Consider the following 20,667-nt stretch of genomic DNA (forward strand, 5'->3'; position numbering starts at 1 on the left):
GGACTTTACAGTTAAATGACGAGCTGGATCCACGATGTGTTGGGTGTGTAACATCCAACCTACTATAGATACACCATTGCTCCAAATCTTATGGATTGTGGAACTACAATAGAGGTAATTTGTAGTATAAATAAAGAACATTGATCATATACAACTGCTAAGGCTTTGAATGTGCCTGAAAATCAACAGAAAGTCTATTTGTGCAATTAAATATTTTTAACACATTGATTATTATAAAAGTGTCATTTTTTGATACTTTTAACACATTTACAAAAAACGCAAGAAATCTAATATTTAAACCTCTTTTTTGCAGCTGAACGACACACATGTCAATTTCACAAATACAGTGTCTAACAATAAGTATCGGAACGAGTGGTACCGGAATATAACCGACCATGGAGGCACAGTAATACTGGGCAACAGGGCTGCACGGAATCCAGGGGTTTTCGTCAACATGAGAATATGGTGCACATTTCCACTCGATTTGAGCGTATCTATGGCTTACCCATTCCTGCCACAAATCACGTAAGTAATTTTGGTAATATTCTTTACAAGTCGGACGTATAGTGGGGTTGGGTAAGATATGACATGTTTTCATACTCTTTGCTCGACCCATTTGGTAGTGAACGAAGAATTTTATATAAACGTAGCCCCCGCGACTGTTGAATAGCGTTACATACACGTCCAGGAAATATCAGATTCACTCTCTGGTAGTATTTCTTTTTACCTCAAATACAGTATACCATTTTTTGGAGGGAATTATGAAACCGATTTTAATACATTATTTTACGTTCTTTTCTGTAGGCAGCAAGTTTTGACATTCAATATCTCTGGTCATGGGCAATTTTCAGCTGCCATGCAGTTGTATAAATCGAACGCGTATGACGACCCATACATCGCCCCACCGACGCTACAGTCAAACGAAACCCTCTACGTTGGAATATCCTTACTTGAAACTCATAACTCTACATTCATGGTAAATATCAGTACCTATAACGAAACAAATTAAAAAAATAAAAATAAAAAAACGATTATAGTAAAAAAACAAACAAACAAACATGTTTTGTTGTTACAGGTTGTGAAACGCTGTTGGGGCACACCCGAGCGAGCGCACGATCACCCCCGGCAATACCCAATAATCAGCGACTACTGCAGAGTTCCGGAGAGTCTGGGTGGTAGTGTTAAAGTAATGGGGAACGGGGAAGGGCGGAAAGTGAAGTGGGAGGGCTCTGTGTTTAAGTTTATTGATTTCCAGCAAGTTTGGCTGCACTGTGAGATAAGAGTTTGCTTCGGGGATGATTGTAAACCGGTGAGTAGCTGCCACCAAAATTATATATATATAGTAGGGTGGGGGAAGATGGCACACCTTTTCATTTTGTTTTCTCTTTTCATTTGGTAGTAAACAAAGAACATTCAAAGAATGGTGAAACCGTATCCTTACGACTTCCACAGACCGTTGTTAATTCTTTAAAACACGATCAGGCTATTTGAAAATTATTTGTTAAAGGTGTCCCATCCTCCCCCACCCTACTACAGTACTGTGGGGTAAGATGGGATACGGCTGGCGGCTAAAATCTATTATTTCCTGATCGTGATTTAACAATTACCAACGCTCTTGTAGAGTCGCGGGGTTCCGGTTTTATAATTCTGTTAATGTTATACGTTTACTTCAAAATGAGTCGAAAATGTAGGAGGATTAAAAGATGTTAGTTCCATCTTACCCCACTTTACTATACATAAGCGATTTAAATACTTGAATACCCCTGCTTACAAATATGAATTTAAGGACTGTGAAGAGACAACTTCTCGACGAAAACGATCAGCCAATAGTGATGGTGGAAGTGTACACGTGATTAGCGCTGGACCAATCTCGTTAGACAGGCCTAGAGGACCAGTGGTTGAATCGGTAGCTTCTGGCACGACAACTTGTAAGTTCGTGAATAAACAACTGTGAGTTTGTAATTTACTGTTCATGTTTTTTTCAGCTCCCGAAGCACCAGCTGTAGATATGGAGAAAACAACTGTGTTGATTGCAGTCGGGGGGTTGTGCTTTGTGATTCTGATTTGCTTAATTGTTATAGTCGGTGTGCTTGTCCGCCTTCATAAGAAACGTAGGTTGCAAAAGAATCAAAATTCGTCGACCGAATCCACTACTGCCTTCGAGTCACGAAATTTTGAAGCGCCTGTTCCAGACGGAAGTGATTATTTCGAAATTTCTCGCTCAACTTCACACTTGCAATCCTTTACACCACCACCGTCCTCCAGCGGACACGGTCGAGTGGAATCATCCATCCGCACAGTGTCGCAACTCAAAACAGTCTCCAACGACAACGCAGCTTTTCTAGGGTCCAACAGCGACATCTCAAGTGCTAATAAGAATATCAATGACAAACACAACGTGGCGCCCAACACCAACAAGACTCCAGGATCTGGTGTGACGTCACATGGTGCGAACGTCATCTCGTAAACCAATTTTTCCCTTATTTAAAAAGTTCCTGTAGATAGTTAATGGGAAACCCGCAGTAGGCTTACGGTTAGTCCATAGCAATATTAGAGTCCAATAACGCTTTACAGTTTTTGATTGCCCAGTTTTGCAACATTAAAACAAATCCATACCTTTACAATACATACATCGTAGCGAACACTTTTTCGAATTCACTACAATATTGAAAGAAAAGCTGTGAAAAACGAACGAATTAGTCAATTAACTTTGTGTTTCTTATTTGCCGCCTATTATTATGTAAAGCCGAATATTTGCCCGCAGTGTTAATTATTCGTCGTATATTTTGTAACCGCCTGCTTTACACATTTGCCAAGAAAGCACAGGAGCTAAATAAATTATCTTTCCCGCGTAAATTGCACTCGGTTTTGAAAAAAAAAGTTATACGTACGTGACGTAGCCAATAACATTGAAAATCATATAATTTTATAAGGTATACAAATAAGCTAGAGCAGATATAGTTTAAATTGACATTCAGATGGTCGCGACTTTCCTATATTCCTGTTAAATGACTAATCTGAGTGGGCCTGCACATATACGTGTATTGTACCACTCTTACTGGGCGAATAATATATTTTTGATTTGATAAAACGTAAAACAAACAAGTATAGGTTGGGGAAAACTGGGATATTTAAGCACACATTCTTTCATATTTTAACACCAATTTTCAATATAGTTAATAACAGTAAATGACTGTGGCGCGTGCATTATACAGTCGTGAGCATGCTGTCGAATATACATGGAACATTTATATTTTGTTTTTCCTGAAATGGAGCAATGAAAAGTAATACTGTCCCATATTACCCGGTCACATTTTACCCCACCACCGCTACTATATAGTAGGGTGGGGGAAGATGGAGCACCTTTTCAATCTATTTTCTTTTCTAATTTGGTAGTAAACAAACATTTAACGATTTTTTATAAAACTTTATCCTCACGGCTCCCATAGACCGTTGTTTATTGTTTAAAACACGATCAGGATATTTAGTTATTATGTGTCAAAGGTGTCCCATCTTCCCCCACCCTACTATATATCATTTTTTGTTTGTTCCATCTGCACTGAGGTAATGCTGGGACAGCTGTAAATTCCAGACACGTTTGCGGAATAATTTACAACAATAAGCTGTTCATGTAAGTAACACGGATAAATTAAAGTGACTCAATTTTGTAAAATAGAACAATATTGCAAATCTACGTCGGCTTAACCAAGCCCACACAGAAAGATGTACAAATCATATTATGAACTACGTAATGCCAAGCGTGGGCATAACCTATATTAAATTAAACACCAAATAATTAAAAAAAGGACTCCATATTACGCAGTTTTCAAATAAAAAAATAATATTTGAAAGAGGCACATAAACCAATATTCTCAAATATAAAAATGAAAACGTTATACATTGTTCGGCGTTAGGTCAATTTCCCTACCTTTATAACATATGCGACCTTTAAATGGTAGAATAATATCTGTCCAGTCGACGTAAGTGAAAAATAAGCAAAGAATGTTTAATATAATGTTAAGGTGGTAAAGCACACTTAGTCCAAACATGGGTATATTGTTTGGCAGCCACATTGCAACTAATGCTCCGACTACGTCTGTTGTTATGCCAAGAGTAGCGCTCACTAATGCGCGTTTAACACATTTGAAAAGGCGAACCCTTGACCCAGAAGTACAGCGAGATCGCGTCGGCAGAGTCGGCGACTTTGGTGGGACTCTATTACGCATCTGTCTATTATGGCAGATAATTGGGTACACGAAGAGAAAAGTTAACAAGAGCTGAATACTTATGGTCGATATTACCAGAAATACAAACGGTACGAAGACTGTTGTTTTATACGATTCCACTGATGGCGTGCAACTGTTCTGTTGTACAGTGTAGTCCCTCCACCAGAGATGTAATACCATGGATATGGTAAGAGTGGACAGCATGTGCAAATACGTTACGTAACTGAGACGAACGAGCCAGTTTGAGCGGATGTGGCGCAGAAGAGGATTTGCATAGAAAGCCAACTGACGACACCAGAGAAATACCAAACACCCGTGTATACAAAAACCGGTCAATATTATCATCACTTTACTGATAACGTTGCATTTTTGGTCTGAATCATTGCCATGCATAAGAATCATTTGTTCATTAACGAAACGGAGAAACGCAACGATAAGCGTGGAGAAGAGAGCAAGGTACATCCATTTTCCTGGGTCATTTTTTAGTTCTTTTAATCCAGGTCCGTTCGCTTTCGTGGAGTCTTCACCTTCATTACTAGAGCTGGAGTTTGTTCTTCGATTACATGTTCTTATAGTGCTTTTGAAACGTTGGGCATAATTTGTGGTTTGTGATGTCAGTTGACGACGGACGAACAGAATCACACATAGCATTAGATATACGACAAACAGGCCGCATATTAATGAGACGATCTCGCAAATGTACCACAGAATAATACTTGTTTTGTCGTTGGTAGCATCATCATACGTACTGTTTCCAATATGACTTTGCATGACAGTAATGTAATTTCAGGCCTATATATTCAAAAGTACAAACAAAACCTTAACCCTTAAGTGAAGTTTAAGCTAATATGTTTACCGGTATTCTGATAAACCCACGACTCTTCTTCATAGATCTGTTTTCCTACATTTACCACAAATATGACGCTTTTTTAAATCTATCTCTTTGATTCCTGGTGCACAAATTGAGGTAAATAACAAATACTATTTAGCTATGAATTCAAAATACGGACGTATAATTAAGCTTGTACAGAAAATATCCTTGCGTTTCACATAACGTACCGATTTCTTATTAGCAGAAACCTACAACTGTTAGAAGATATATGGACAATTACATCACGTGATGAAAATTTACTAAGGCGACTGAATATAAACAATAGCAATTCCCCAGTTGCTACGTTTTCCTGGAAACATAAACCAGAGCTGAATTAGAATACAAGGAAGGCGTGGGCGCTACACGTTTCTATTAGTAGGTCGAAACTAATCTTATTATATTTATAGCCTAATATGTGAAGTCCACATATTTTCTCAATGTTTAATTGCTGCTCAAGGCTATTGTTCACGTGCTATTTCTAAAGAACGACTTACAATTTGTCCAGTATATTTAACGCTATAGTTTCATGATTTTGCTTACACCTAACACATCGTTTACAAAGACGGCGATTAGAATTTTGCTTCTGACAGTTACGGACCATTTTCGGTAGAATAAAAGTTACGTCCCTAAAACTGTTATTCGTAGGTGGACAAATTGCAGTGTCACAAAGTAAAAGATTTAAGCACGTCGAATCCGCGTGGGTGCTACCGAAAAACGGATTTAGTTATATTGTACTGCGTTGGCTAAATTGCACACCATGCTTAGTCTGAAATGTCAGTTTTTGTTTGACGTAAAAACTTTCCTGTAGACCTATTTTAAAAATGACGCGCTTTACGTAGGAAAATTTCTTTCTCATAAACTGTATTCTACCCTGCCTTTTGCCTACGTTTTGACACCTAGTTATACATAGGAATTGAAGACAAAACGTTACAAACAGATATATATTGAACATTGATTTTCGGTTTTAACTCGTTTCGCAGGCAAAATAATACCGAAACGCTAGGTTATAAAAGTGTACACATGTCTGGAACCATTTTTTGTTATAAGAAACCAAAGAACTAGCTAACAAATTTCTGGTCACAGTGAAATGTGTAATTTCGTTGTGCCAAAAACTGCCAGCAACCAACGAGCGCATGCAGAACCAAAGTAAATCATGCTACATGACTGGGATGGGGGGGGAAAAATTCTCGCAATAACGAAAAGCAACTAAACTTGATTACATGTCAAGTTGGCCGGACTGAAGTGCTTCTTGGTAGGAAGGACCACCTTCTTTCTTCTCTGGATAAAGCTTGATCAGATCATCAATACGGAGAATGGTGATGGCCGCTTCAGTAGCAAGCTTAATGCTCTTACTTTTTATCATTGATGGTTCCAAAACACCGGCTGACTTGTTGTCACGAATTACCCCAGTAACTAGATTGAGGCCGGACCATTTTAGATGACGGTTCTTTGGGTTGTTTTGCGCTTCATTATGGAATGCTCTCAGCTTGGCGACAAGTTCAGTTGAGTCTTGTGCGGCATTCATTGCAAGGGTTTTTGGAATAACCAAGAGTGAGTGTGCAAACTCAGCAATAGCAAGTTGTTCTCTAGATGCAACTGAAGTAGCGTAGTTCTCCAAAAAAATTGAAAGAGCGGCTTCAACTGTCCCACCACCAGGCACCACACTCTTTGACTCAAGAACTCGCTTAACGACACAAAGAGCATCGTGCAACGAACGCTCCATCTCATCACAAGCGATATCGTTTGGCCCACGAAGAATAATTGAAGCAGCAGATCGAACTTTTGGGCCTTTAATGAAAATAAGTTCATCATCGCAGATTCTTTCTTGCACCACTTCCTCTGCGTGACCAAGCATGCTGGCATCAAAACTTTCTTCACCTTCCAGGTTAGCCAAAGTAGAACAAAGTGTTGCTCCAGTTGCCTTGGCAACTCGTTTTAAATCTCTTTTCAGAACTCGTCGAACACCCATGGCGCCAGCCTCGACAAAATACTTCAGATTCAAATCATCAATTCCTCCAGTTGTGAGAATGACGTTGGCTCCGGTGGCCATGATTTTCTCGATTCTCTCTTTGGTGATGTCAAGCTCTCTCTTCCTCATGTCCTCCAAGTTCTCAGGATTGTTAACAAGGATGTGAACTCCCATCTTCATTTTGGTCTTCTGAAGATTGAAATCCAAACATGCAATCTTTGCACCGACGATCTTCATTGGCATCGCTTGAGAAGCAACAGTGCAGTTAATGGCATACCCATTGACCAAAATGCTCTCTTTAGCACTTTTACCATGAGCTTTGAGTATGTTGACTGACTTGATTGGATATCTCGCGACTCCTTTTGCATCAACAAACTTCACAGCATTGGCAGCATCGACAACCATGCCAGAGAACAATTCAGAATCAACACCAATGATCTTGGATGACATTGAAGTCTTCACACAGTTGATGACTACATCTCTTCCTAGATCTGCAGCAGGGATTGTGAGATTCTCGTTCATGTAACGAACTGCCTCCTTACATGCGAGTCGGTAACCACTGATAATAGAAGTTGGGTGAATCTTGCTTTGAGCTAGTTGATCCGCATTTTTAAGAAGCTCAGCTGCAATCAGAACAACAGAAGTTGTCCCATCGCCAACCTCTTGGTCTTGGAGATCAGCAAGCTCGCACAGGACTTTAGCAGCCGGATGCTCTACATCCAGAAGCTTAAGGATCGTAGCTCCATCATTGGTGACTGTAACATCACCTACATCATCAACGAGCATCTTGTCAAGGCCAACTGGCCCCAAAGAACTTTTCACAATGTTGGCTATAGAAGAAGCAGCCAGTACATTTTGTGTGCGGACATTTTTTCCACTGGTTCTTTCCCCACCAACAATAAGTGGGGCCTGGGTTTCTATGTTCATCATTTTGATAAATTGTTAATTTAGCCTAATTGTGTCTGATAAGAAAATAATTGGGTGGTTATGTTTTTTAAACAAATTAAACAAGTTTTGTCAGGCAGTTACAGCTGCACACAAGTATAATGATTTCAACATTACAACCTGTCTCTTAAAATAAACTGGTAAAAATGTAATGTCTGAATGTGAGCACTGACACCAGGTTTAAGCAGTTACTGTGTTTTTTTTCACTTATCTTACACAAAATACTATTGTCTAACCAAAACATTTAACAACCAATCACAACACCCCACAAAAAATTAAAAAAAGTCTTGTCGAATTTCAAAATCAATTCCACGCTGTTGATGTAATGATGTTAAAAATCATTATATACATCATTAAAAACTGTATATACAGTATTTATTATTAGGCTATACCTCAGACTCTAAAATCTACAACAACTGGACCTAAATATTACTGAACAACTATATAAAAATTACGTAATACTGAATATTATACGAGATCGGTTAAAAATCAAAACACAATCTATATGCATTGCCCCAACAAATATATAACAACACGCCCTATTTAAGTTGCTATTGTTGCTACGAACTACGATATTGGAATGCATTTTGACGAAATAGTCGATTTTATACACTTAAATCATAAGGTTTTCCGACACAAGATACTCAACAAAAAAACTAAATTTACAACTTAAAACGATATTTTCCGTGGAGCTGCGCAATATTATGGTCACGATATTTCGCTTAACACATAGGCTACTGCATAGCACAAACCGTATGCCTAAATTCACTCAAACTCTCACCTCGCTAACACATAGCATCAGTGCTGAATTTGATTGTTTGGCCGTCCCGTTTAAATAGAATCTTCACTCGGATTCACGAGGATGGCCATATCTTTCTTGTTTCATTCTGTTCCAACCGATGTGAATATGGCCGCCAAGAGAACATGTGTTTCAAACGGTTTTAGACTCAGAACAGTCCCACGAAATTCCGAGAAATTTCTAGAAGAGATAGAATGGGACTTTACAACAATGTTATTTCGTGACACTGTAGCGTTTAAATAAAGACCACGACTATAAAATAACGCCAACTTCATAAAAATATGCACAACATTCATTATGGTTTTATTTAAACATAGCAATTCATTGTTTAAATTGCGCAATAAAGTTTGTAATCAGAACATCCGAGATTACTAATACCAAGCAACTTTTTTATCAATACCGATCACACAACCCGCAGTTATTACATTGTCGTTTAAGAAGGAAATCCACTACAGAACAAACGAACAAATAAGTTGCTGGATTTGAGTAACTTGTGACTCCGGTTAGGCTTAGCTTTTTAATCCGTTTAATTCATCACTCCCATGAAAAGTTTCATTATAAAAGCTGCGAAATCAGTTCGAACAGCAGAGCAGTGAAAGTACCTCCACCAGTAGCAACTAATACAGTAAGGAAGGCAAAATCGAGTGGGTATATGGAGCGGCAACGTCTCTATTTCAAGCTCATCGGTTGGTTTGCATGTAGAGATAAACTACCCAAGTGTAGTTACCTAGAATATCATTTACGACGACTACAATCGCTAACCACTTACTATTTTACAGTTTTTGATTAATTAATAAATTACTATATATTCTGCCTTCTAATATTGTTGAAAGATCTGTACTTATTCTACATTTAAAATGTCGAAGTACGTATTTGCATTTGCACTGCTGCTGTGCTCTCCACTTTTGGTATACGCACAATTTCCCCGGGCCTGCGCAACGCTGGAAGCTATTCTATCCCACGAGTGCTGCCCAGAACTGGCAGGAACAGGATCGTCTTGTGGAGAACTGGAAGGACGGGGAAGCTGCCAAGATATCACGATCGATGATTTGCCACACGGTCAGCAATACGTGCTTGTCGGTATTGACGATAGAGAACGTTGGCCTGAACGCTTCTTTAACAGGTAAGAGCTTCGAACAGTTGCAAAAGCCATTTTTGTTGTAAAACACAATGTACTATGAATAACTGAATTAATTGTTTCTATTGCAGATCGTGCGTTTGCAATGGAAACTTCGGAGGATTCGACTGCTCTGGGTGCAAGCCAGGCTGGGAGGGCGACGACTGTCTTACTCGTAGAGCGCCAGCCGTTAGGCAGAACATTATGAACATGACTGCCGAAGAACGTAATGTGTTTCTGGATATTCTGGATCTTTCTAAGACAACACCTCATCCGGATTACGTTGTAGCTCAAGACCATTACAGGTTTGTTGATGATATACTCGTTTTAACATTACGCAATTTCACAAACCGCACTGTAGCTAAATATATATATATAACCTGGGGCCAAACATTGTGTTTTTGTTCAGAAATCTTCTCGGGGAAAACGGAACTGAACCAAACTTCACCAACATCTCAATCTACGATTTGTTCGTGTGGGTGCATTACTACTCTGTGCGTGACACTCTCCTCGGACCTGGCCAAGCTTACACAGCTATTGACTTCTCCCACGAAGGCCCAGCGTTTCTTACATGGCACAGAATGCATTTGTTGGGTCTTGAAAACGATTTGCAAGATCTCTCCGGTGACCCAACATTTGCCCTGCCATACTGGGATTTCGCAATCGGAGGTACAAACTTGCTACAAATCCTCTTGGCTATAACCAATGCATTTTATTAAAACCCTTTTTTTCATCATAGGGACAGAATGTGATGTTTGCACTGACGAACTTCTCGGAGGGCAAGAAACAACGGATCCGACGCTTCTGGGATCAAACTCTCGCTTCGCTGACTGGGAAGTTGTTTGCCTGAGCTTAGACTGGTTCAACGACAACGTAAAACTGTGCAACGGAACTAACGAAGGTATATTGCACAATTTTACACATTAGCAAATGCCCGACAGCATAACATAGTAACAGTTTATAATTTAAATTACTTGCATTCTTTTTAGTTCTGTTACCATATAGGTTGGCTTTATAGATTCATGTTGTCAAAACACACCACTCTTAATCTCATGTATATAGGGCCGATCCGACGCAATCCTGGTGGTAACATTGATCGTCCAGCAGTTCAAAGTCTTCCAGTCCCAGAGGATGTGGCAGAGTGCCTAAAAGTTGCCGAATATGACACATTTCCTTACTTTTCCGATTCCGACAAAAGTTTCAGAAACGCTCTTGAAGGTGGGTGATTGTCCAGGTTTAGGAAAACATCGGAATTCCGAAGTTACACGAAGTTTTCTCTAGGTTACTCGGATGTTGATGGCGAATTTGAAGTGGGAGTACGAACACTGCACAACCTTGCGCATCTGTTTCTCAACGGTACAGGAGGAATGACTCATGCCTCCGCAAATGATCCGATCTTCGTCCTCCTCCACACATTTACTGACGCAATCTTCGAGGAGTGGATGTTAAGGTAAACTTCCGCAACATGGATACGAAAAAAATGACAGTAAAAATAAAAAAGTCCACTATAACTGTCCTTAGTTTTCTCTTAAAATATTTTTTTTATAAAAATTAAAATTATATACACAGTCAAATATTTACACAGTTTTTTTTTATAAAGTTCAAACACGAGTTCTTTCTTTTAAACGGTCCTTTCTTTGATGCAGGTCCAACGCTACAGTGACAGACTACCCGACGCAAGATGCTCCAATAGGGCACAACTTGGACTTCAACATGGTGCCGTTCTTCCCACCAGTTACCAACCGCGACATGTTCGTTCCTTCCGACCAGTTGGGCTACAGTTACGCGGTGCAGTTCCCCGGTAAGTCTTACTCAGTACCCAGAATGTCCACAGTAGTATACGGGACTACGAGTACACCCAAAAGAGCTTAAAGACACGTGTATGTAGTGCGTGGTAAGATTGGATAATTCGTGATCGTGTTGACTACGGTTATATAATTATGTACATAGTCTTTGTTTTTTCTCAAATAAGTCGAGAAAAAAGAATGAAAACATGTCCCAACTTACCCCACCTTACCTGTATATAAAATATCAATCGAAAATTTACATTTTGTAGAAACGGCCGCTAGCGAAACTGCCCCATCTTTCGTGTGGGCAATTGTGGGCGTCTCGTGTTTCGTAATCTTGGCCGCATTCTTTATTATGGTTGTGAATGTGGTAAAGAAGCATAGACAACGTGTTCGGGATGAAAATCTCTACCAAAGTTTAATCACAGAGGACTCCAACAAAGGGATCCATTACACTGCGTAACGTCATGACCGGTTACGTTACATTTCGAAATGACGTCAGTTTAGTTACGTCACAAATTTAAAATAAGAACGACTCCGGAAAGCTTCCTGCAATGTGTTTGAGTACAATAGAACGTGCTGTCTTATATAGTGTGACAATTTGTGTGTTGTGATATATAATAAAACTCAATTTGCAATACAAAGGTTTATTTCACCAATTTATGAATATATGTAGCTAAATGGTGTAAAGAATTGTATATTATATTAAATAAAATTTTAAAAATAGCACAAAATCAACGGTAAAATTTGGGATCTAAAATAATACAGTATTAGGTCTAGTGCGATACAATTTGGAACTAAAATAGAGAAAATACCCTTTTAGATAGAAGATTGCACAGGTAGCAAACATATATGTTACATAGGTAGCATTAAATAATGTTAAATGTTACAACATTTTTAGTGAATTAAATATTTTTAAAATCGCAAACAAAGTGCAAGTGTAGTTAGAAGATCAACGTGAATAAATTAAATTTATATAGAAGTTAAAAAAGTTCACACAACTGCATTTATGTAATCAATTCAACTGGCATTTACACAACAGTGGATTGATGGCGATACTGCTAAAAAGCCTGTTTTAGGATTTGTATATTTCCTAATTAAAAGCATGATTTGCTGTTGTGTATATGCCATTTAATGTGAAAATTCAAATCGTGCTCTGGTACAATACCCTGTAGTTTTTGGAGAGGTCAACAGATATTGGAATATTTGCATGCTTGGCACCTATTACTGCTGAACCAATAGCACTGTTCCCATTAAGTTCAACCAGTGTAATAGAGCTTACTTTTCCTTGTAAGTGCGAACTTAATGTCTCCATGAAGGCTGAAACATTGTTACTGTTTAAACACTTGTAAATAACATTCAAAATTAAAGTTCTGTGAAATTATTTGCACTGCTTTGTTAGGGCTGCATGTTTATATAGCAGTTCCCAAGACTACAAATTAAACAACAGGTTTCTTATTCTTTTTATGCAAGTGAGGCATATAAATAAATATATAAAAGTGCACACAAAATTCAAATTCTGTGATAATATTTGCACAATTTTGTTTGGACTATACATTTATATAACATACAAAATTAAACAATAGATTTTAATTCTTTTTCATGGAAGTGAGGTATATGATTATAGTATACACTATACATATATATATATACATATATATATATATATAAACGTACCTTCTTTAATATACTTCCAGTTTTTCCATACAGATCCAACACAAACTACTTGCAGCCCGTCAGCTCTTTGCAACATTGCCTTAGAACAAATATGCTTTTTATTTATTTTTAAAAATAAAAATATTATATGCAACATATCAAGCCTTTTTAATGCAGGTATAAAAAATACAAAGACATGACTTCAGAAACAAAAATGTATCTTTGCAACCACAAAGACAGACATTACCTGTAATAAAAACTAATAAAGTACACACTACCCTTTAATTACAATCCCCACCTTGTCTGCTTTTGGAACTAAAGCAATAATATGTTTGGCCAACACAATACCAGCTTCTTTGAAAAGATGAAGACATAGTGCATCAGATTTTTTAACACAGCCTAAAAATTTAAACTTATTTTAGTTTTGAGGACAACTCGTCCTGAAAATTGTTGAGGGGAAAATAGGGTTACATAGTTACATTCCATTAACATAAAAACAGTGATACAAAAAAAGGCAAACAGTAAACATTGTAAACGAAAAATCGGTTACATTTATTCATTAACATGGAAAAAAACAGTGATACAAAACAAAGGAAAGAGGTAAACATAGTAAACTAACCTTCCACAGCCAAAACTTTGCAAAATCCTGCGAAGTTGCTTTTTGAGAAATCTGAATACAGACTATTAAGCATACCTTGCCGATCTGAAACCTATAAATTCGTTTAACAGTAAATTTTATAAATTTACAACTCTTATGGACCCATGGTTATCAAACATTAGGAACGTCTTTAACTTTGTTCAGTGTAGATTGACTCTGCTTGTTTGTATAGACACATAATAGTAAACCACATTTTAAAGTGCAAAACTAGAACGCTAATATAGAATATAATGTCACCCATGTTTAAAATTTGTGCTGACATGGGACCTAAACTTTGTGCCCATACAAACAAGCAGAAACAAATAATATTGAACAATAATCCAAAAGAATCCTAATAATTGACACAACAACAACCAACTGTTACACTATGTGACAATACCTCACCTTAAAGTACTTGTACATCATTTTCCTCACAAGAGTAGGGTCACAAGGTGCAGAATCCATATTATCATCGTGATCAAACACATATTTGACTGCTCGGTGTGAGATCCAATAAGCCCCACCCTCGTCCCCCATCATGTGACCCCAACCCCCACAACCAAACGTAGACCCATCTTCATTTTCGAGTGAGCAATTTGACCCTGTTCCAGATATCAATACCATTCCACCTAAAATTAAGAAAACCCAAAAATTGGTATGCAAGGCAAAATATTATAGCAGGCAATGAGAACTGTTGGGGCGTTAATGGTTATAGATGATTTTTCAGACTAGAAATATTAAAAATATATTAAAATCAAAACATGATAATATTTTTATAGTCCTTTGTACTTGTTTGAAATGTACCCATTGACAATATATTTTTCTGGTTTCCACTGTGTAAATACTTCCCCTTCTGACAGTAAACCTTAGTATTTATGACAAAAAACGACATTATTTACCCTAAAAAATTTTTAATACCCAAATATAAAATTATTTATTACTTAAATATAAAATTATTTATTACCTAAATATAAAATTATTTATTACTTGTAATATTACCTTTTTCGCATGCTGTAGCAATAGATCCAGCTGTATCTGACTTGATAATTAAGCTCTCACTCATAAGTGGATACAATTCACTCATAGTTTTAATCATTTCTTTATTTGTTGCAGGTTGTTCGCCACCACTCAGACACATACCCTAGATTCAAAAGTTAAAATTATTTTTCATGAAAAATATTAACTTACTTTTGATGGTTTAGGTTGACATCTTAGTAATTAGGCTACGGGCATAGTCTATTGACGTGGCAAAGTGATTAGCGCGGCTGTATCTAGGTTGGATTTTACAGGTTAGAGGTTTAATACTTTTACCATTAGAGGTGTTTTTGTCCTTGGGTAACACACTCAACGGCAATTTATCCAAGCCAGTGGTCCCTTATGGGTTGTCTAAAATGTCAGCCATTCATTATGAAAAATATGCACAAAATTCCAACAAAGTTACATTTACAAACATAACACATAACGACTGTCTCTGCCCTGCTACGTGAGCATAAATAAGTAACATCCATTCATACTAAACCTATCTAAGACGCATTTGTATCTATAAAATTCCGCCAAAATAAATCAAGTTAAAATTCGACATTACCCAAAACAGAAAGCACATTCATGCTAAAACTAAATTCCAATACTGAAAGTTCTCACCAAGGAAGCCAGTTTTTGGTCAGTAGGAATTCCAGCAACATTCTTAGCATCTATGACCATTTTATTAATTCGATTGGAAACTTCTGTTGCACCGATTTGCTGGATAATAATAATAAAGTATAACTTTATTTTTCTCTTTGATTACGGTGAAAGAGATTCAGGAATATTTTAAACGAAAAACGAGATATAGCGACAAAACAACAGTTGTTAAAACATGTTACAGTTAAAAACAAATCTACATTTAATTGGAAGAAAATATACATGTTCCCTACACCTAGATGGCAAGTGAAAATTAGAATACAGATATACTTTATTATAGATCACCAGTGGAACTGCACATTATTATTTGTTTTAGAACAAGAGACAGAATATTTAATGTGATAACTTACCCAAACATTTGTATCTGGTCCCGAACTTTCGCCAACACATTTTCCATTTTCATCAATAATGATCATGCTTGACTTGGAACCGCCACTATTAAACATTTATAGTCATTTTATGTGTTTACGGAGATTTTATAGGTATTTACAACTAAACAGCTACACGTTATAACGTAAGAGTATTTCTGTATGCTCAGAAAAGCCTTTGCCGCAACAAACATTTTTCAGTTAAAATATTTAATTTATATTGAAAATTTCTAGAACAATTCTTTAAATTTAGAACTTACCCTTCGATGCCGCCAAAGAAAGGCATGCTGCTACGTAACGAGCTACTTTACGTTTTTACTACACGAACACGTAAGCGACGTCTAAACTGTAGTAACGATGACGTATTTTGTAAACATATGGGCACTCTTAGATCAGATGATACGAAATCGATTAATTCATAAGTTAATAAAGAACTTCTGTGCTTTTATTTCGAAAATATATACAAGCCACAATTTAATAAATCGACAAAACGTGGAACTTCTGTTTGTTAGATACGTTGCACAAGTTAGTGTAAATGAATTAGCAGACGAGAAAATGATATCAACTTGTTAAAATTAAAAATTAAGAAGCAAAAACTGAAAATAAATCAACATATATTTATTTTTTATTAATTAAACACTATGCAGATTCAAAGGAATTAAAACTCAACAACAAAAATGATGAAGTAGAAAGTAAATTAAAAGAACTGAAGTGCAGAAAAGATAAAAACTAACAATTCTAGAGGCACAAATTACCCACTCTCTATCCCATGAGCAAAACACAACAACAGTACATAGCAATACAGAGAAGCAACAACATGCTGAACAATAAAAATACGTATATGGTTCAAAGCAATCTTTAGTCGAGTGCATCACATACAGTGTCAATAATTTCATGGAATAATTCTGGACGATCAGCATATACATGATGTCCTGCACCTTTTACTGACTGCAATAAAAACCGAGTTGTGATCAAATATTCATACTATGGCAGTTTGTAATAAATGAAGATTTTTGAATTATACGTGGTAAGTTTATATGTAAGAATTCATAACATATTTATCTTTATGTGGCGGGGCAACAAAATAAGTTTTAAAATAGTGTTTTGTTTCACACACCTATTGCCTACTTACAAGTTACCGCGCATGTAATTTCGTATTAATTACAATATTTTTTGTGTATGACTGACAATTTAGACAACCCATACCTATGCAAAAAATATTCTATTACTGTCTAAAAAAAAGTTTGTAATTAAATTTGTAATAGGAACACACCCAATGCCATTTAGTCAAAAAACTATAGCATTTAGATGCTATTAAAACAGTAAACCACAGCTATTGAATGAGCCCACTAAAAACTGAACTGAAACACTACAGATAATATTTCACTTACATAAACTTCAACGTGGTTGTCAGGCAGCAGGTTTTGAGTTTCATGTCCAGAATTCACATCCATCCATGAGCGTGCTCCATACACGAATGTGACCGGGACATCCTTACGTAAGCCACCTTCACATCAAAATAACATAACATCATTTTTTGTTAAATACTTGATAATAGAGTCACAGAAATAAAAGAGTATGTAACTTAAGCACATAGTTTATTGAAAATAACCTAAAAATTAAACTGACATTGTTTTGTAATTTTTATTTTCTATCGTATGTTGGTGAAACTCCATGACAAAACCAGGAAACCTAGATTTTCGGCTATATTTAGCCCTATACGTCTATTATTTTTAAACTGTTCTTTCTTTTGTTGTTATTTGTTCACATTTTCAATACCTATTCTTGACAACATAGGCTTGTATGCATATCCTAGATCTTGGTTCATCTGCTTAAAGCCGGATTCACCACTGTAAAAAACAGGGAAGATTTAGTTTTATAAATTAGATCCCTAATAATTTTTTGGTTTTATTAAAACATAATTTTTCACACAATCACACATGAAAAAAGGTGAAGATGGGAGACCTTTTCATTCCATTCTCTCATCCTATTTTGTAGTAAACAAAGAACATTCAAAGAATTATAAAACCCTATCCTTACGACTTCCATAGACCGTTGGTAATAGTTTAAATACGATCAGAAAATTTGGATTTTATTTGTTTAAGATGTCCCATTTCCACCAAAGTACTATAGATCCTATATGGCATGAACCATACGAATGGTTCATAGTTAGGAGGACACATTGTAACGAAAACAATAAATTAAATGAGGCCAACAAGCCAGCTACATCCTGTCACTGCCAATAACTGACACATGACTGTAAAATTAATTTCCGGCATTTAGTAGAACATGCTTTATTGTATCTGTACACTGGCCATTGGCCACACAACGTACACAGTTGTGTGTTTAGGGATCTGCGTAAACCGGGCCTGAAACCCCACCTTGTTGGACATTAAAGCATAAAATAACCAATAACCATGCTGCACAGAGAATTTGTGACGAGCATCTGATTTTTGTGTTGCATAAAGAAATGACAAAATAGAGTTGGACTTCCTTTGCATATTCAGATATGCACATACCTTGGAGATCCAGCATTACAATGATAGATGTATTCAAAAACCGTGTTTTCATCTTGTTCAGTAACCTCTGGATATCTTGTCTTAAAATCAGCCCGGAACCTTTTTATTAAACCAGGTCCTGGAACAACAGAAGCAAAACATATTAAATACAGTTTAATCTATTCCACACACAAATATGCTACAAAAGTGCTAAAAGAGATTACTTAAAAGTTAATCACTCCAACTCATGCATAAACGAGCTAATTTTATTTAAAAGCTACATGAACATATTAGTCATGCTAAAAGGCACATCCGAGTCTGGTAAAAATGCCAAGTCTGTACAATTCTGAGTATAATTATTCTGCACGTTACTATGCGTCACGTTTTTTAAATTTAAAGTAAATCAGATATGACATTTGACCGTGTTAAAATACAGTTACATTTATAGTTGTCAAATATAGCGAACAACAGTGCTTAATGTGAGGAAAGATTTTGTCCCTGGTTTTCTGTATAGACACAAGAACAGGGTAGAAGCTATTTTTGGTGTAAAACGTTTCCTGAATATGTATGAAAATTCCTGAATATGCATCTGCGGTAGGGATATGCACCTACTTCCCCCTAAGATTGGTTTACAACGTGAAAAAATCGATGATTATGCACCTACCTATGTGTACATTATACAGAATATATATAGTTTTTAGTCACCCCAAGGTCCAGCAGCACGAACTACTCCAAGTGGGTTAAAGGGACTTAGGATTCTCACAAGTGCTCGAATCCACAACGGAACGCGCCGAGCTCTTTCCCCATCAGGCTCCAGTTTAGGAAAACCCCATGGGTCAACTAAGACGAGACTCTTTACTCTGTGTGGAATCGATTTGTTGAATTTATTTGATTCAGAAATTGATGATGCTAGTCACTAGCAAAATGCATCCTTATTTTTTATTTTTTTTATATACTTTTTTTGGTACATAGGTACTGCATTAGTATAACTCGATTTTGGTTTGTTGTATATTAGTAGCACTTGGTGTAAACATTCAATATGAATGTTTTTTGTAGTAGTAATTGGGGCTTTTCAAGTTTGTACAGTTTTCTGTTAGGAGTAGACTACAGTACTGTAACGTCACAAAGTTGAAACAAATTGTTCCGCTCATATATAGAGATTATATATAGCCTTTTATGTGTTATTTCCTGACACTTTAAATATATATATATATGCACTATAATGAATTTAAATAAGAAAAACAAAATGACCCTGAAGTAAAAGACAAGATACTCAATCCCCAGACACCTACACATGGTAAAAAGAAAACTTCGAACCTGTCTGGGTATTTAAGAGCATAACTGCTCACAAGATATCCACCAAAGCTATGTCCGAGTAAAATCATCTTGTTGAGGTCCTGTGCTTGCCTCCAATCTTCAATTGATTGGACGAACATCTTCTCAACCTCATCAGGATCGCTCCCAAACTTTGGGCGACTGCTTCGACCGAACCCAAGCAGGTCAAAAGCATATAACGGCCGATATTTGCTCAAAGCATCAAGATTCATACACTGAAAATATTAAAAATATAATAAACTGGTATGGGATATGTTTAACTTAAAATTAACGAAAATTTATTTAAAACATTTGTAAAGTGGGTATACAAAAGAAAAAAAACACAAAATAACAAAGAATGGAAAATGTAATGTATAGTGTATTTACATAGGAAAACAATAATAACAGTACCTTTCTTTTATCTTTTTTTAGTGTAGAACATTTTATACACTGCTAAAGTAAGGGCTAATACTACTGCATTTTACAGCCTATAACCAAAAACATTCACAATCACAAACCCACTTGAGAAAGCTTTGGAAAATAAGTGTTACACACTATGGGTATATTCACGGATTACCACCAGACAGTGTAAGCTAACAAATACAAACAGCACAAAAAACAAATAAAGTGTTTTACTATTACCTCGCTAACTCGCTAACCGCATTATTTTGCATGGTCATTGGTTTATGCGCGTATCAACATTGAGTAAGCTTATTTTAGCGCAATATTATTAAATCTAGTTTATAAAATAAGTTTTAATACTTTATGGTGCTATTACCAACGAAAACCTATAAAATTAA

The 20,667-nt window shown here is 36.5% G+C and overlaps 5 protein-coding genes across 5 annotated transcripts in view; 2 read left to right on the forward strand and 3 right to left on the reverse strand.

Moving 5' to 3' along the window:
* LOC100177370 (mucin-5AC-like) overlaps window positions 1-2,856 on the forward strand; it is an 11,727-nt gene extending 8,871 nt beyond the window's left edge. Inside the window, exons 18-19 of the mRNA XM_026834646.1 lie at window positions 1,787-1,928; window positions 1,986-2,856. Coding sequence (XP_026690447.1) covers window positions 1,787-1,928; window positions 1,986-2,467 — 624 coding nt within the window. The 3' untranslated portion in view covers window positions 2,468-2,856. The remainder of the gene's footprint in view (window positions 1-1,786; window positions 1,929-1,985) is intronic.
* A 3,168-nt stretch (window positions 2,857-6,024) lies between these two features.
* Window positions 6,025-8,063, reverse strand: LOC100175456 (T-complex protein 1 subunit alpha). Its single transcript, XM_002119369.4, has one exon. It carries the CDS (start codon window positions 7,994-7,996, stop codon window positions 6,314-6,316), a length of 1,683 nt encoding a protein of 560 aa, XP_002119405.1. The 5' UTR covers window positions 7,997-8,063; the 3' UTR covers window positions 6,025-6,313.
* A 1,512-nt stretch (window positions 8,064-9,575) lies between these two features.
* On the forward strand, window positions 9,576-12,354 carry LOC100185647 (5,6-dihydroxyindole-2-carboxylic acid oxidase-like). The gene is made up of 8 exons (XM_002119565.5): window positions 9,576-9,933; window positions 10,020-10,232; window positions 10,337-10,596; window positions 10,667-10,828; window positions 10,990-11,145; window positions 11,209-11,377; window positions 11,574-11,728; window positions 11,984-12,354. Exons 1-8 carry the CDS (start codon window positions 9,668-9,670, stop codon window positions 12,175-12,177), a joined length of 1,575 nt encoding a protein of 524 aa, XP_002119601.1. The 5' UTR covers window positions 9,576-9,667; the 3' UTR covers window positions 12,178-12,354.
* LOC100183285 (N-acetyl-D-glucosamine kinase-like) lies at window positions 12,351-16,459 on the reverse strand. Its single transcript, XM_002119467.4, has 9 exons — window positions 16,316-16,459; window positions 16,038-16,122; window positions 15,649-15,747; window positions 15,007-15,148; window positions 14,413-14,636; window positions 13,990-14,080; window positions 13,669-13,769; window positions 13,392-13,470; window positions 12,351-13,034 (listed from the first exon to the last, which is right to left on the reverse strand). Exons 1-9 carry the CDS (start codon window positions 16,339-16,341, stop codon window positions 12,859-12,861), a joined length of 1,023 nt encoding a protein of 340 aa, XP_002119503.1. The 5' UTR covers window positions 16,342-16,459; the 3' UTR covers window positions 12,351-12,858.
* A 19-nt stretch (window positions 16,460-16,478) lies between these two features.
* On the reverse strand, window positions 16,479-20,103 carry LOC100185645 (protein ABHD4; the record flags this gene model as incomplete). The annotated part of the gene is given in 6 exon segments (XM_009860330.2): window positions 16,479-17,003; window positions 17,447-17,562; window positions 17,835-17,905; window positions 18,575-18,692; window positions 19,259-19,413; window positions 19,871-20,103. Coding segments are annotated over 6 exon segments (783 nt in total), but the record flags the coding sequence as incomplete, so codon positions are not given.
* Between the last annotated feature and the right edge of the window lie 564 nt (window positions 20,104-20,667).

This window comes from Ciona intestinalis, chromosome 5 (genome assembly GCF_000224145.3).
Source record: "Ciona intestinalis chromosome 5, KH, whole genome shotgun sequence".
Classification (NCBI taxonomy): Eukaryota; Metazoa; Chordata; class Ascidiacea; order Phlebobranchia; family Cionidae; genus Ciona; species Ciona intestinalis.

What these genes read in the sequence shown, in the direction of transcription:
- LOC100183285 (XM_002119467.4), bottom strand. Translation starts at nt 16,341, where the DNA reads ATGCCTTTCTTTGGCGGCATCGAAGG. An exon ending in TTCTTTGGCGGCATCGAAGG is followed by an intron (nt 16,123 to 16,315) that starts GTAAGTTCTAAA and finishes AATGTTTAATAG; the next exon opens with TGGCGGTTCCAAGTCAAGCA. An exon ending in CAAAGTTTTGGCTGTGGAAG is followed by an intron (nt 13,770 to 13,989) that starts GTTAGTTTACTA and finishes TTAAATTTTTAG; the next exon opens with GCTGTGTTAAAAAATCTGAT.
- LOC100185647 (XM_002119565.5), top strand. Translation starts at nt 9,668, where the DNA reads ATGTCGAAGTACGTATTTGCATTTGCACTGCTGCTGTGCTCTCCACTT. An exon ending in CCTGAACGCTTCTTTAACAG is followed by an intron (nt 9,934 to 10,019) that starts GTAAGAGCTTCG and finishes TTTCTATTGCAG; the next exon opens with ATCGTGCGTTTGCAATGGAA. An exon ending in TTACGCGGTGCAGTTCCCCG is followed by an intron (nt 11,729 to 11,983) that starts GTAAGTCTTACT and finishes TACATTTTGTAG; the next exon opens with AAACGGCCGCTAGCGAAACT.
- LOC100175456 (XM_002119369.4), bottom strand. Translation starts at nt 7,996, where the DNA reads ATGATGAACATAGAAACCCAGGCCCCACTTATTGTTGGTGGGGAAAGA.